This window comes from Leguminivora glycinivorella, chromosome 2, assembly GCF_023078275.1.
Source record: "Leguminivora glycinivorella isolate SPB_JAAS2020 chromosome 2, LegGlyc_1.1, whole genome shotgun sequence".
NCBI classification, from domain to species: Eukaryota; Metazoa; Arthropoda; class Insecta; order Lepidoptera; family Tortricidae; genus Leguminivora; species Leguminivora glycinivorella.
This window is the reverse complement of record NC_062972.1, coordinates 21,505,315-21,521,863: the sequence shown is the minus strand read 5'-3', so window position 1 is coordinate 21,521,863 and position 16,549 is coordinate 21,505,315. Positions and strand designations below refer to the sequence as shown.

The window sequence follows — 16,549 nt, the reverse complement described above, 5'->3', positions numbered from 1 at the left end:
CATTTTCTCAAAATGGTTGGCGTGTGGGTTGACACATTGTTGCTTATCAGCATCCAAATATTACAAGGCATAAATGTAATGTAATAATTTTATTAGTATTGTAACAGAAAACTCGTGTGTGATAGAGTCAGTTTAGGTGCGACGACGAGCGAAGTGAGGAGGAGCATGTTAGGTTGACAGTGAGCAAACCGGAATTTACTTTTTAATGTAATAAAATAATTAATATTAGAACATAATGGTCTTGAAAACATCAGGTTTCTTTTTAATAAAATGTATCAGGAGATGTAAGTGAAAATTATTTCATACAAATCTTGGACACAAAGTATAAAATCAACAAACAAATTTCTAGTGCGCCATTTAATTATAGTATATTGGGAAATGGAAATTCTGCCTAACAATATATTTGTCTAAATAATATTTGGTAAAATGAAATTTGACCAAGTAATTATTTGGGAAACAAATACTTATAAATTTAAATAGATATCATACACGAAAGAAAAAACGACAGGGCCCACTGGTGGCCGAGCCGGGAACAATATCTATTTATAATTTATATATAGTAGTGTGACTACTTGAAAAAAGAACAAATCGAAAAATATTCAATAAAATAATTTGATTTGTTCCCTAGTTAAACAAATACTTGCCAAAAAAAGTTTTGCTAAATGTCAATTTGCGATAAGTTGTTTTGCCAAACGTTTATTTGGGAAATGATAATTTGGGAATAATAGTTTGGGATGTGAAACTTTGGGAAACGGTTTTTGGCGAATCGTCAGTAAACCAATTATCTTTCATGTTATATACGTCACTGAAGTCGGTCTTTTGTTTTATTTTAGTACGAGCTTGCTAACAGCAACTTTACGACGGCCGGTCAGGCCTAGTCGGTAGTAGCCTGCCTCCTCGCTACACCGATTGTTCTTTTTTCGAATACCGGTCAAGGCATTTATTGGGTTGGTAATGTAATGAGCGATCGATTGAATTCCATATAAAATTTTTGAGAGAGTTCTAGAATCTTCTATGGTCGAAAGTATATAAAGGGCGAGTCGCACAGTTTCTCGTCAGTCATTCACTAGCTGTCGCCGAGCTAATATATGGAAGAAAATGGACGAATTAAAAGTGCATGTAAGGCATTGCTTACTATATGAATTTCAGTCTGGCCATTCAGCCGCCGAAGCAGTGCGTAATATATGTCAGCGTGTTGCTCCTGAAGTTGTGTCTGAGGCCACGGCGAAACGATGGTTCCAGCGGTTTCGTAGTGGTGACTTTTCATTATCAGATCAACCTAAGTCTGGTCGACCGGTGAAGATTGATGTAGCCAAATTAAAAACCTTAATTGAAGGAGATCCGAGGCTAACGAGTCGTACTCTTGCTACCGAGTTAGGCTGCTCTCATGTCACCATAGAAACACATTTACACGAGTTGGGAAAAATTACAAATACAGTGTTTGGATACCGCACGAACTTGATAGACATCAACTAAACCGCCGTGCCGATATCTGCATACAACTTCTGTCTTTTCGCCGCACATTCAACTGGTTGGACCATCTTATCACTGGAGATGAAAAATGGGTCTTATATATAAATCAAACACGCAAACGTCAGTGGCTAGCTCCAAACGAAAAAGGAATAGAGGCACCAAAAACAGAGCCTCACCCGAAAAAAGTTATGCTGTCCGTTTGGTGGGATATTCATGGTATTATTCACTGGGAACTTCTACCAAGTGGAATGACTGTTACCGCATCAGTATACTGTAATCAGCTTGAAAATTTAAACCAAAAAATCTGTCAGAATCATCCACAGCATGCTAAAGTTTTTTCTTACACGACAATGATCGCCCACACATTGCAAAAGTGACTCGGCTAAAGCTATTGGAGCTAGGTTGGAAAGTGATACCTCATCCACCGTACTCTCCAGACTTGGCACCTACGGATTACGCATTGTTCAAATCGCTAAGCAATGCCTTGAATGAAAAAAAGTTCGATGATGAAGCCCATCTACGACAGTACATAGCTGAGTTTTTTGAATCTAAACCTAAGAACTTCTTCGCCGATGCTATTCATTCTTTACCAGAACGATGGAGACAAGTAGTAGATAACGAAGGCCGTTATATTTTTGATAAATGATTAAAATAATAAATTAAATAAAAATTACAATATTGGTTATGATTCGCTCATTACTTTCTTACCAACCCAATATTTTGTGAACACAGATATTTGTTCCTGAACTCTTAAATGCATGACCTTGACAAAGATTTATTCAAATTTGAATTTTGACATGCTGTCAATTGAGTTATAAATACATGATGCATATACATCACTATGCATTTAAGGGTTAAGTTAAGGTTATTTCTCTTCGTACATATATATATCGTCTGTCCACCTCTAAAACAAGGATGACTTAACGTGAATCGTACTTACTTATACATATATTTTGTGGATGTAATAAGATCTGGAAATGTTGAAGTGTTTGTAGGATGGTCTCACATTTTCAATGGAGACTTCCCTAAAATTACATACATTTTTCGTGTCGTATACATATAGATACTAGTGCGGCTAGAGGTCCTGTATTGTGAGATTGATAATAGTCCCCGTCGTGGTTCTCGTTGTTGGATAAATGTGAACTGACAATATGGAAAAATTCCGAGAATCCTAGATCGTTCGCAGAACATGATTGAAGATAATCCAGGAACAGGCCTTTGTTGTCGATTGTTGTCGTCGTAGCAGGTCAGTGTCGGCTGATGTCACAATGAAATGTGTGAAATGCACTACAGCCTACAGGCCTAGCTAGATGTCAACCGTTTGCGTACCTAAGTATATCTTTCTATCACTTATCCATGTCAGTACAACAGTGAGGTATGAACGGTTTGCTTGCTTCAGCATGTCGATTGGCACCTTGACGCTACTCTGGTTTACGTAGGAAACAGTGTACAGGATAGGTTTAAACGTTAGGTGACGTCTGTGTCTTAGTTTTCATTAAAATACACAGTTCAGAACGTCATCCGTCTTAAGGATACGCTATAATGAGGCAGGGGACGGGCCGATGTGTTAATATCTCTATCTCTGCATGATCTTCACGTTAAACTTTCGTGAGACATATATTCCAATATTGAAATATACGGATATACTCACGTTAATATATCGCGATTGGCGACATATTTCGAGTCATATGGAGACCCTCATATAAAACAAATGTCGCCGGTTAAAAAACCAAACACCTCGAGTGTTGTGTGTGTCGACCGAGTGACATCCCTAGAGTGCAACATGTTCAAGTTGATAAATGAGACCAAGTGTGGGTCTACTCGTACGTAAAGTTCTGAAAGCTCGAGCTAGTTGATTGTTGTCAACTTTATGTAAGTATGTATAATATAATAAATGAATAATACCTGTCCTAGATAGGTACCTAAATAAAGTTTTTATTAAAAGTAGTTAGGTCGGTAAATGATATTTACTCGTAATGTATCAAACATCCAACAAATAATTAAATGAAAACTATTTATTTACATGAACATTTAACTTTTTTTAACTTTCATTTAGCTAGCTTTTTTTAGATAAGTAGCCTTCTCAGAGACTATTATCACAATATCTTAGACTATACAATCTACGTCAGAAATATCATTCTTTATGTAAAATGCTATGAAGTCTCGATACAAAAATAACAATTTGAAAAATCGAGAATTTTAAATCAGAAACATTAACTGGAGAAATGCATTTTAGCTTCAAGCGGGTTTTAATGTAATGTATAAATCTACATAATCATTATAGTCTGCCAACTTTACTACGAGTATAATAGATGCCTAAATGAATACGCAGTTATCAAATATACATCAATAATTTTACATAAAAACAAACGTATTCCACAGCCACATGAGATGCAAACAAAATGAAAAGTTTTCTGCAAACCGCTAACACAATGAGAGCTCTAAAGATAGCCGCCCTCGTTTTCAACAAACGGTGCAAACTAATTGTGCCCTTGCCCGCATAAATGAGCAGAAAATTATAAGCGAGGTGCAATTAGAACGGTAGAAAAATCAAATTAAAACCCCTCTAATGAACAAACATAGTCTCAGAGAGCGTAGGAAGAAATGCAGAGAGTATGTACGGTCACATGCAGAGTAGTATTTTTCTTCAACTTTGTGATTTAAAGTTTGCTAAATGATTCAAGTAGAATAAGCAAAAGTGACCCCTCCTACTACTTAGTCCACTGAATCTGACCCAAAAATGTATCGTTCTTTTGATCGTTATTCGTCGAACGTTTGAAAATTGAAATATATGTTACTAATCTCGTCATTACGGTAAGCCACAAAATGAGATTTTTAACTAGACTTCATCTGAAATGAGCAATATAGTTTTGAAATTTCAATTAAATCTGTAAGATTGAGATTCACAGAAGCAAAATTTTGAAATGTACTACTAAATATTGAAGCTGTTTACAAATTCCAGGAATTTCGAGGAATGGACCTGTTATCCGAATACCGTTTGCTCTGCATTAGAGTACTCTGCGCTCTGGCTATGGCACGCTTCCGTTCGTTTAGCTATGCCTAGATTCCACATTCTGGGTCAATCATTTGTGAGATTCACTTAAGTATTCTTATTTATACTAACGCTACTTCAAATCAAATACCCCTCAAATCTATTCAGAATGAGAGTTTTTCAGCACGTACGTCAATTTAAAAAAGGTGTCGTTCCCAAGTAACAATTCCTGGTCCTATAGTGGTCGAGAGCACCAAATTAAATCACATTGAATGGTCCTATAAATAGTCTATATTGGTACTGTAGAGCCGATTTGGCGCAATTATGCAACCATTTAGTGATATAATAGGGCTATAGCAGTATCATCCGTGACGTTTAAGGTCTATAATGGTGATGTGATGATGACTATTGTGCTAATTTGTTGACATAGAGGACACAGTAACGCTATTATAGTATCAATTTATGCTATAGTAGCATTTGAGATTCCGTTATACAGGTTTTTTGTTCTGTAATAGCAGTTGCCGTCCCTTTTAATGCGAATGAATGAAATTTCTAAAATAATTTAATGTGTAATATTTAACAAAAACTGTTCTAAACGAGGAACTTTATGAAAAGTGGCGTGTGAACTTGTGAAGTTTAGTGTCAATCAAAATAATTTGGATTTCGTATAATTCCATCATTACTGCAAAAAGGTATGCGATGGAAATTTTACCGTTAAAAGAATATTAGTTTAATGGAGTATTTTAAGTGCGCCCTCGATTTATACCTGTTTTGAATAAAATAAATAAATATAATTTAATACAATAAAATTATTGGCACCATAGTTTCTACTATGGATCCAAGAAGTAAAACATACGCTTTTATAGTTCGACTATGTCACTTATCATACGCATTCACTGCCATAAGCCCGCCATTGTGGATTCAATTAGGGTTGCATGAGACTTTAACTATGATCCAGTTTAACTTATAAGTTCTTTATATAGAAAACAATACTTGTTTTCAATGTTTTACTATAGAAAGATCTTATAAACAGTTTTTTTTTTATAAAACATATAGTAAACTCAGCTATAACGCTGTTGTGTTTTAAAAGAGATACCGAAACCATTATTTCACAGTTCTGTGATATAAAAGAGTCATTGTGACGTATACGGCGATGAGATATAAAAGGCATTAGAAAACGACTATTAACGCTTTTCAAAGCTATATAAACGTATCCTGAAAACTTCATTATACAGCAAAATAGCTCTATAATGGTATTTATATCACTACTACAGTGTTAAATACTGTAGCAGTGTTTTCCAAAGCCACTATATCCCAAAATAGTGGTATAGTTAGGTTTTAATTTCTGTTAAAATACGACTACTAAAAATACTATATGCGGCTTGTTGGGAACCTTAATAGCGCAAATTGATAGCATAACAGTGATTCCTAACACTATTATACAATAATATTGTTCTTTAGTAGGTTATTTGATCCTGTTATAGACCAGGCCTATAGCGGCTCTATAAAATGGTGATATAAACGTTTACATCTCTTCCTAATAATACCTTTTAGCTGTATAACACAACAACTATAGCGGCTTGTCGGGAACCTTAATAGCGCATATTGATTGCATAACAGTGATTTCTAACACCATTATATAATAATATTGTTCTATAGTAGTCATATTTGATCCTGTTATACACCAGGCCTATAGCGGCTCTATAAAATGGTGATATAAACGTTTACATCACTTTCTAATAACACCTTTTAGCTGTATAACGCAACAACTATAGCGGCTTGTCGGGAACCTTAATAGCGCAAATTGATTGCATAACAGTGATTTCTAACACCATTATATAATAATATTGTTCGATAGTAGTCATATTTGATCCTGTTATACAGCAGGCCTATAGCGGCTCTATAAAATGGTGATATAAACGTTTACATCACTTCCTAATAACACCTTTTAGCTGTATAACACAACAACTATAGCGGCTTGTCGGGAACCTTAATAGCGCAAATTGATTGCATAACAGTGATTTCTAACACCATTATATAATAATATTGTTCTATAGTAGTCATATTTGATCCTGTTATACACCAGGCCTATAGCGGCTCTATAAAATGGTGATATAAACGTTTACATCACTTCCTAATAACACCTTTTAGCTGTATAACGCAACAACTATAGCGGCTTGTCGGGAACCTTAATAGCGCAAATTGATTGCATAACAGTGATTTCTAACACCATTATATAATAATATTGTTATATAGTAGTCATATTTGATCCTGTTATAGACCAGGCCTATAGCGGCTCTATAAAATGGTGATATAAACGTTTACATCACTTCCTAATAACACCTTTTAGCTGTATAACGCAACAACTATAGCGGCTTGTCGGGAACCTTAATAGCGCAAATTGATTGCATAGCAGTGATTCCTAACACTATTATACAATAATATAGATCTATAGTAGTCATATTTGATCCTGTTATAGACCAGGCCTATAGCGGCTCTATAAAATGGTGATATAAACGTTTACATCACTTCCTAATAACACCTTTTGGCGGTATAAGCTTATATAGCTAAAAGGTGTTACTGGAGGCTTTTATACGACAGGCAGTCACGCCGAAAACCTTTATACGACATCTATAGTAGCTTTTGGCGTCGAAAACCAAAATTATAGCACTAAAATGTTACTTGGGTTGTACCAGCTACTTTAATTAATGCCAATTATAGTACTTACTACTAATTTTTTTTCTAAACAAATTACACGAATGTAAGAAAGTACATTATACAATAGAACTTGACATCCTGACAACAATTTTCTTTATAGTAAAGTTCGTCTACAGTTATGAAGGAATATTTCACGGATAGAAAGTGAACCGTCAGCATATAACTACAGATATTTCTAGGAAAAGTTAAATAAAACCGTCTCTGAATGTAACTATTTTGGACGAAACATACAAGAAATGCACAATAGTACAAACAATAAAAGAAAAGTAATGTTATTTACTTTATATCTTAAACTTATCGCCAAACAAAAGCGATCAATACGAACCTAACTATAAAACCCAATGTTAGTAGTGAATCAGATTCGAAGCCAAGTATTTTAAACAAAAAAGACAAACAAAGCACTTACAAAGCTTCGGAGCTCAGAAGAACCACTAAAAAGTTTGCATTCACCTATAAATAAAAATACTGACTTGCCAGGACTTTGATTGAGAAGTCCCGCGATAGAGGGATTCCCGAGAATCAAGACGGGAGGAAATACCTTTCAGTCGGTTCAGTGCATTTTCCTATGTTTCGTTATTATGGTGGATCCTTGGATTTCACATTGACAGCCATTTGAATACTTTAGTTTATTGAAATATCGTACCAAGTTAGCGTAAGTTGTTAATAAAAATTAACTCGCTGTCAGTTTTGTGACGACAATTAAGCAAAAAATTTACTTTTTTCACATTATGATAATCAGATTATCAGAATGTGAAAAAATTAAATTTTTAGATAAATTTTATGCTTAATTGTCAGCGTTGTAACTGACAGCGACAGTTGTAACTGTTGTTGTAACTGACAGCGAGTTAATATATCGCTTAAAGTTTATGTAATTAACTCAGAATCATTAGTTTTACTGATAGTTCATGCTTAATTATCGTCACAAAGCTGACGGTGAGTTAATTTTTGTTAACAACTTACGCTAATTGGGGTCCCAAATTCTGAAAATGCCCATATACGTGTAATTCAGTTGTAGAGTTACCTGCAACATTAGTGAAACATGACACAAAAATATGCAGACGAATTGATAACCTCCTCATTATGAGATTTGGAAGTCGGTTAACAAGTGCCGCAAAATATCAGACACGATCTTATTTTAAAAGGAGAAAGAGTGTACACCCATCTTAAAGGCCGGCAACGCCCCTCCAACACTTCTGGTGTTTCGGGTGTCCATGGGCGGTAGTGATCGTTTACAATCAGGTGACCTGTTGGCTCGTTTGCCGCCTATCCCATAAATAAAATAAATAAAAATAAAAACACAAGAGCGTGTAGCGGCTTTCAGGGAGTAAATCACCGCAGATGACACGTCCCGTCTCGTAATCAAGTACCTATTTATATCCTGAAATAGTTAAAAGCAGACAAGAAAGGTCGAAATATAAAACGTTTTTAATTTTGACGAGAAGTGTAAATCCTTGTTCATCATGTTGGCAAATCCGCAGCTGGTTCTATTTGCCTAGCCGAGCTGCGGTGCGAGGAAACTGCACTCCCGCATGCCAATTATATAGCTGCTGTGCAAGTGTGCATATAAGTATAACCTTACTTATACATCGTGCTTCACCTACAGGAAATAAAAAGGACCGTTAAACTTTTGAACAATAGGTTGTTTATACACAAACTTGATAGGTCAAGTTCAAAATAATTTTCCTAGAAAGTATTTTTTTCATATTTTTTAAACTTATGGTTCAAAAATTAGAGGGGGGGGACATTTTTTTTTAAATTAGTCCCTGCAAGTGATCCAAAATTGGTGTCATACAACAAAATAATGCTATTAATAAGCCCCTTCAAACGAGCTATGTTCCACCTGTATACACTCATGGGACAAAATGTCCATTCTCCTTTGCATAGTGACTTTTGAGGTCATAATGGACAATAGTTATTTGTTATACAAGGGGGCAAAGTTGTATTTTAACGCCGAGTGTGGAATTGAAAAACGAGCAAGTGAAAGGATTCTATAGTTGAACCACGAGCGAAGCGAGTGGTTCGAGAATAGAATCCTGAACTTGCGAGTTTTTTAACACACGAGAAGTAAAATACATTTGCACCCGAGTGTAACACAAAACTTTTCCCCTCACTATAGCGAGGAAACTACAACGCAAAAAAATGCGTTTATCACTGCTTCCAGTAGTTCTACAGGTGGTAAATCATCTTAATTACTGGATTCACCTACTTTTATCAATTTTAAAGCAATTAATTTGACTTTATTCAAGGTCAAATTACTTTACCCACTAGTGGATAAAATGCGTTTTTACCCGCTGGTATTAAAGGACAAAACACGTGTTTCCGAGCTAGTGAGGGGAAAAATTTATTATGGGACCAATGCTGAAATCGCAAACAAATTTTGGCTGTTTCATACATACATTTCGACTGTCATGATTCCGCTCATTTCTATGGATCAGCCAATTTTTTTTCGCGATTTGCCCCATAATAAAAATTGTTCATTAAGACCTTAAAAGTTACTATGCAAAGTTTGAACGGACGGACCTTTTTATTTCACCCTGTATTTTTATACACCGTGTTTTACCTATTTACCTACCTTGATCCCTGTGTGGTTACCAAAGTTTTTAGTAGGTACGTTACTCAATAGACGTCATGGAAAATGACTGATGATTCATTTTATTGAAAAAGTATACCTATAGAGCCTGCAACGGTTACTTACTATAGCCAAAAATAAAATCAAAGTAACGTAGTCATTCTATGACACATCGAAATAGTACATCAGAGAGATATTGTTGTTCGTTCGTAAGGATTTTAAAATACTGATGATTCATTTTATTGAAAAAGTATACCTATAGAGCCTGCAACGGTTACTTACTATAGCCAAAAATAAAATCAAAGTAACGTAGTCATTCTATGACACATCGAAATAGTACATCAGAGAGATATTGTTGTTCGTTCGTAAGGATTTTAAAATACTTTCGAAATGCACTACTATTAAGTAGGTAGGTACTGTCTGCATTTACCGCTCTATTGAGAAAATTTAGAATACAGCATTCATCCCACATTTCCGCGAAACAACCCAGCCGAACTTGCCGCGTTGCTTTGTCAAAAACTTTCTTAACCCGCTGCAACAATGAAAGTCCTCGCTGCAAGTAGGTATCAAACTTTAATTATGGCCGGGTTTGTAAACACCACGCCGGCGTGTCCCATAGTTCTGAAGCCACAATTAACAATGCAAATGTTACCCGCCTCGCGAAAGCTGTTCTGAATTTCATACTGCGAATACATATGGAAATTGAGTTTTAGCGCAAGAAAAACGTCATAGAATAGGATTTGAACTGGCAACTCGTTAAGATTTGGCGGCGCTCGGAGCTCAAGTTATCTCGGCATCGTGCGCGTGCGAGCAGATGGGACGCACAGCCTTGTCACTCCATACTTTTTGAGGGATCTAATGACTCAGTGATATAGGAATAAATAAGCAGCAATGTCCAGCATATTAATTCTGCAACTACACAAACATAATTATGATAATGTTATTCAAATAATCTTGCTATAAAAAATGGGCTTGAAAATTCTTATACTTTTAACTGTAGTAGGTATCAAAGCTTTTAAACCTGCCCTTTCAATGTTTAGTACCTACTACATTGCCATACTTTACGTTTCTCACGTGCTTACAGTGCAAGACACTGTCCCAACAGTTTTGTTGTTATTTCCTTTAATAATACTTATTCATAAATATCTCGCAATGTGTATTCTAAATCTGCGCCTGTTTCAAATGTTTTAATAACAGAGTTGCTAAACTCAGGAAATAACAGTATATTTTGACTTAAGCAGCTGTATCTTCTGTACGGCTGAGGCAGCCGTAGTCTCATTTACGCGGAGTTGGGGAGTTCGTTAGTATTTTGTCTTGGCTGCTTTAATTTATGGATGTATTATAAAGTTACGCCAGCGCCTTGCCTATACGGTACGTAAAAGGCTTTAAAAATGGTATGCGTCTACCATCTAGAAAGGCGGGTGATATTAGGGTACAGGTGCATGCTCCTACTTCAAAAGTTTTACCCGTATTTGTCTTCTCAAAGTAAATGACATTGATTATGTTGGTTGGTGTTATATTTTTAGCAGTAGATATTATTTGGACTTATTGCACAGTAGTTCGATTTTTAAAAAACCTTTAATAAGTTTACCTATGTACGGATATTTGGCGGACACTGACAGAAGTTTTATTTTATACATACATAAAAATAACTGAAAGCGAAAATATATTACTTTCAATAACAACTGCATCGATACTGTGCAATAAAACAAATTTATTGCTATTTTCTACCTCGCTAACATCAGCAAGTGTGCAATAGTCCTTGATATTATAGTGAAATATGACGTATAAATGTCTCTTGTTTACATTATTACTTACTTTATCCATCACAAATGGTAAAATATCCTATAATACGGTACGAACGAAGTTACTGAGTAGAGCCACCGTGCATATACCAAAAGGTTAGTTTAAATTTAGTAAATGAGTAAAGAAAGCTGGGATTTTTGCGGACACCGTAGGGAAGACTCAAACCTCAAATACTAAAAGTTGTTCTCACAGTTTCATTTTATTTAATTATTATAACGAATCATTAGACATCTCGTCTAAATGAAAAATAATAATCTATTCAAGATAAACGAAGAATAACGGAAAAACCTAGTACTCATCAACAAGTATAAATATTCGACGATTAACAAAGTGCCTGGTGTCCGTAATGACATCAATTAGGATTATTAGAAACACTTAGAGATAAGTGCACAAAGATTATTTATCACTTAAATTGTTCAGTATAATTGGTTACTATAAATTCAGGTTAGATACTAATTATGGTTGACAGAAGGAAAAAGAGCAGAGCAAAACTACAAACAGCTTCCTTAGATTAGTGTTGCTATTTTTAACCCCCGACGACGCAAAAACGAAGGGGTATTATAAGTTTGACGTGTCTGTCTGTCTGTGTGTGTGTCTGTCTGTGGCATCGTAACTCCCGAACGGATGAACCGATTTAGATTTAGTTTTTTTTTGTCTGAAAGCTGAGTTAGTCGGGAGTGTTCTTAGCCATGTTTCATGAAATCGGTCTACTATGTCGCACTCGGGGGTTTTTTTCAAAAAATTTAAACTAATACGATATCGATCGTACCTAAACAATTTCTAAATTTAAACATATTATGTTTTAGTTATAAACAGAGTATGTCTCCTGATGCCGGACGAAGGGCCCTGCCGCGCCGAAATTATGATGTACTACTTTTCTCCGGAGAGTATGAACTGCACTACTTTCCGCTGGGGCGGTTGCCAAGGCAACGGCAACCGGTTCGATACCGCCGACGAATGCTCCAAACAATGCACGACCCAGCCTGGTCAAAAAGGTAAATTTTAAACAGTTTGAAGATGTAGGTATCTATGCCATTTTTGATCCTAGTAACCGTTTAGGGCGCTGCTCGGCTTCTCTATACGATGAATATAATTTTCCGGGACGTTCTTGATAGCGCAAAACTTATTAATAACTTACGACAACGACACTGCTCTTTTGCTTGTATTTTTATGACTGGAAATAAATTCATCATGAATCCGCCGACTCCTATTAATACTCTCCAATTAATATAGTCCATAGACAGTTAAGCTCTAATATAGTCATACCAAATTAAGTTGAGCAGTGATTTTAGCTGCTGCAAATGTTATTTGAAATTGATGATATTATGAGGTTTACTTAACCCTCAAGCAGGTTGTTCTGACTAGCTTTGCTTGTTGTTCTAGCGGAACGTCCAACGTACTGTAAACTCAGTTTTGACTACGGCTTCTGTTTCGGAGCAGACACGAGATGGTATTATGACAATAGATGGCACGTCTGTAGGGAAACCATTTACTCCGGCTGTGGCGGAAACAAGAACAACTTTTACAGTCTAGAAGGTGTAAGTAGTATTATGAATTAACTGATATTGATAAGATCTGTGTTAAAAAAAAACATTATATAGCTTCAAAACCCTAAAAAAACAACAGTCTAGAGCGTTTGTTTGGAGAAATATCACCATCTTGTTGCGTCTTAAGCTGTATATTTTGATTCGTCTAGTTGTGAAAAGAGCTTAGATGAGAGTTTAATATTAAACAATAAAGTTAAGCAAAATCGTAAAATGTTACTTTGGTTTGCAAAAGAGACATAATTTAATGTCCCTAATGTTTTATTATATGTTATATATTAAAGTATTAAAATGTAAAAAAAACCGGCCAAGAGCGTGTCGGGCCACGCTCAGTGTAGGGTTCCGTAGTTTTTCGTATTTTGCTCAAAAACTACTAAACCCATCAAGTTCAAAACAATTTTCCTAGAAAGTCTTTATAAAGTTCTACTTTTGTGATTTTTTTCATATTTTTTAAATATATGGTTCAAAAGTTAGAGGGGGGGGGACGCACTTTTTTTCCTTTAAGAGCGATTATTTCCGAAACTATTAACATTATCAAAACATGATTTTAGTAAACCCTTATTCATTTTTAAATACCTATCCAACAATATATCACACGTTGGGGTTGGAATGAAAAAAAATATCAGCCCCCACTTTACATGTAGGGGGGGTACCCTAATAAAACATTTTTTCCCATTTTTTATTTTTGCACTTTGTTGGCGTGATTGATATACATATTGGTACCAAATTTCAGCTTTCTAGTGCTAACGGTTACTGAGATTATCCGCGGACGGACGGACGGACGGACGGACGGACGGACGGACGGACGGACGGACGGACAGACAGACATGGCGAAACTATAAGGGTTCCTAGTTGACTACGGAACCCTAAAAAAGACATAACAATTTTTTAAGGATGTCACTGTTTTGCTTTATTTCGATTACTTAAGAGCCCCTTTTGTAAAGTAGGTATTATGGACCTACCTGTGAGGTCTACTAACCTTTTAATGTGTAATTCTACAGCCAGCAACTTTCTCTCACCATGTATCAGCATTTCCATACGGTCGGGAAAAGCCGCCAGCAACCTTGGTACAATACCTCAGGAGCCTATTTTAAATTTCAGCTACCATTAAGTTGTATGCTTATTCTATGTTTCACATATTTTTACGTAAACTTATCCCTCTATTTCCAAAAGGAGCAAGCAGAACACACGAAACTGGTCAAGTTTCATATAGTCAGTCAATTTAAGGCGTTGATTGGCCACAATTTAACTCGTATCCCACAATCGGCTTCTACAATAGGTACGGTCAGCCAAGAAAGTGGTTTACCACTTTTCGACTCTATTTTTAACCGCCTTCCAAATCTCAAAGGAAGGAGTTATCAAGTCGTCTGTATGTTTTTTTTTTTTTAATGTTTGTTCCTCGATATCTCCGTCGTTACTAGACCGATTTTGAAAATTTTTTTTTGATTGAATGTATATGCATACAGATTGGTCCCATTTTTCTCAGAACCCAGTTCTGATGATGGGATCCTGGAGAAATCGAGGGAACTCCTCAAATCTGAAAGGCATACATATGGTGATTTTTGTGTTTTTAAAGGAACAGCATGCATTTACGTACGGAACAGTGACATTTGGTGCAGTGGAACTCCTGATGATGGTCAGAATGGAACTCCTCAAATCTGAACGGCACACTTATAGTGACTTTGGTATTTTTATAAGAACAGCATGCACTTACGTCCAGAACAGTGATATTTGGTGCAGTGGAATTGCTGATGATGGTCAGAACGGAAATCCTCAAATCTGAACGGCACACTTATAGTGACTTTGGTATTTTTATAAGAACAGCATGCACTTACGTCCAGAACAGTGACATTTGGTGCAGTGGAACTGCTGATGAAGAGTGAGCCGCCCCTGGATAGAGTTCCGTTCTGATAATCATTTTCATCTGTAAGTACTTCAGAATCATCCAGATTTCAAAATTGGTTCAGAAATGACGGAGATATCGAATAACAAACATTAAAAAATATACAGACGAATTGATAACATAATCCAACATTTGAAAGTATTTATCACCAGAACCCCAAAGGAAGGCGGTTTTTTTTTCTTAAAAATTATAAACACATAAGGTCGAAAAGTGGTATACCACTTTTTGGCTGACTGTACCCAGGACCCCGTAGCCAAATGATATTTCTACGACGCGAAACGAAAACGAAACGCCGCGAAAGATAGTCTGGCTCTGTCGCGCCAATACGCAAGAGCGATAGAGATAGATATCTACGATTGCCTGTGTGGTGACGGGTTAAGAATTTCACCACCCCCTTTCTTCCCGTGGGTGTCGTAGAAGGCGACTATGGGATATGGGTTAAATTGTGGCGTAGGCGAGAGGCTGGCAACCTGTCACTGCAATGTCACAATTTCGTTTTCTTTCAACCCCTTATTTGCCAAGAGTGGCACTGAAGCTTTAGTAGTTTCATGTGTTCTGCCTACCCCTTTATGGGATACAGGCGTGATTGTATGTATGTATGTATAGTCTACGATCGTTTCGTTTCGTGAGCGTTTGTGCATTCGGCTACGCACGCAGAGAGCGAAAAGGGGGTGATGAAATTCTTAGCCCGACACCATACGAAGGCTCATTATTTTCGAATGGTGAAATTAGTTATGCAAATTAATAAAATTGGTGTTTATTACAGTGCGAATCAATCTGCCGGTTTAATCTTGGTCCACCAGAATATAAAGACGGTTTAGACGGAGGCAGATTAAAGAAGGTACTGGTTATAGACCCAGTCGATTCGAGCACTGCACGAGGCGGCAAACAAAAAACTTGAGACTAAAGTTCGTACGGACGTACCTATTGATACAATTTAAAACCGAAGCAATTTACTACACGAAACTTTCAGTTTAATTTCTGGACTCCAATCGTTAAAAGTCAATGTTGTGTTGATTTGGAATAAAATAACTGTATAACAAAAACAAAATTGTGTTTTAATTAACTATATGACCACGTATAGTTTAAATAATTTCAGTCCTCTTTACTGCCCCGGTAAAGCAATGAGGAGGCACACTAAAAGATTATGACAGATGGCGCCACCTTATTAATCCATTGAACAGATAAAAAATTTCATACGTGAGAGCGAGAAGAAGATATTTTTTTCTCTCTCACACACATGAATGAAAGTGACATGCCTAGACACTTGCACAGGCGCCGCCTGGCAGGATAAAATGTCAGTGTGCCTCCTGATTAAATAGCGGTATCTCAAAAACAAATGCCACTGAAAATGTAATTGTCAGTGATAACATACCTATACCTATACCTCAAGATATTGAGGTATAGGTATTTTTGCATTATCATTTTATTTATGATACCGCTAACCTAATTGCCTTAGATATAGATTAGATTTCTTTATTTCATGATAAAAATTACACTATAAATTTGTTACATGCCAAAGTTATGTTTATCTTCTCATCATA

At 36.1% G+C, this 16,549-nt stretch overlaps 1 protein-coding gene across 1 annotated transcript; it reads left to right on the top strand.

Moving 5' to 3' along the window:
* Window positions 1–11,493: 11,493 nt before the first annotated feature.
* LOC125241449 (BPTI/Kunitz domain-containing protein-like) lies at window positions 11,494–16,367 on the top strand. Its single transcript, XM_048149950.1, has 4 exons — window positions 11,494–11,653; window positions 12,365–12,553; window positions 12,942–13,096; window positions 15,772–16,367. Exons 1-4 carry the CDS (start codon window positions 11,533–11,535, stop codon window positions 15,904–15,906), a joined length of 600 nt encoding a protein of 199 aa, XP_048005907.1. The 5' UTR covers window positions 11,494–11,532; the 3' UTR covers window positions 15,907–16,367.
* Window positions 16,368–16,549: the final 182 nt, after the last annotated feature.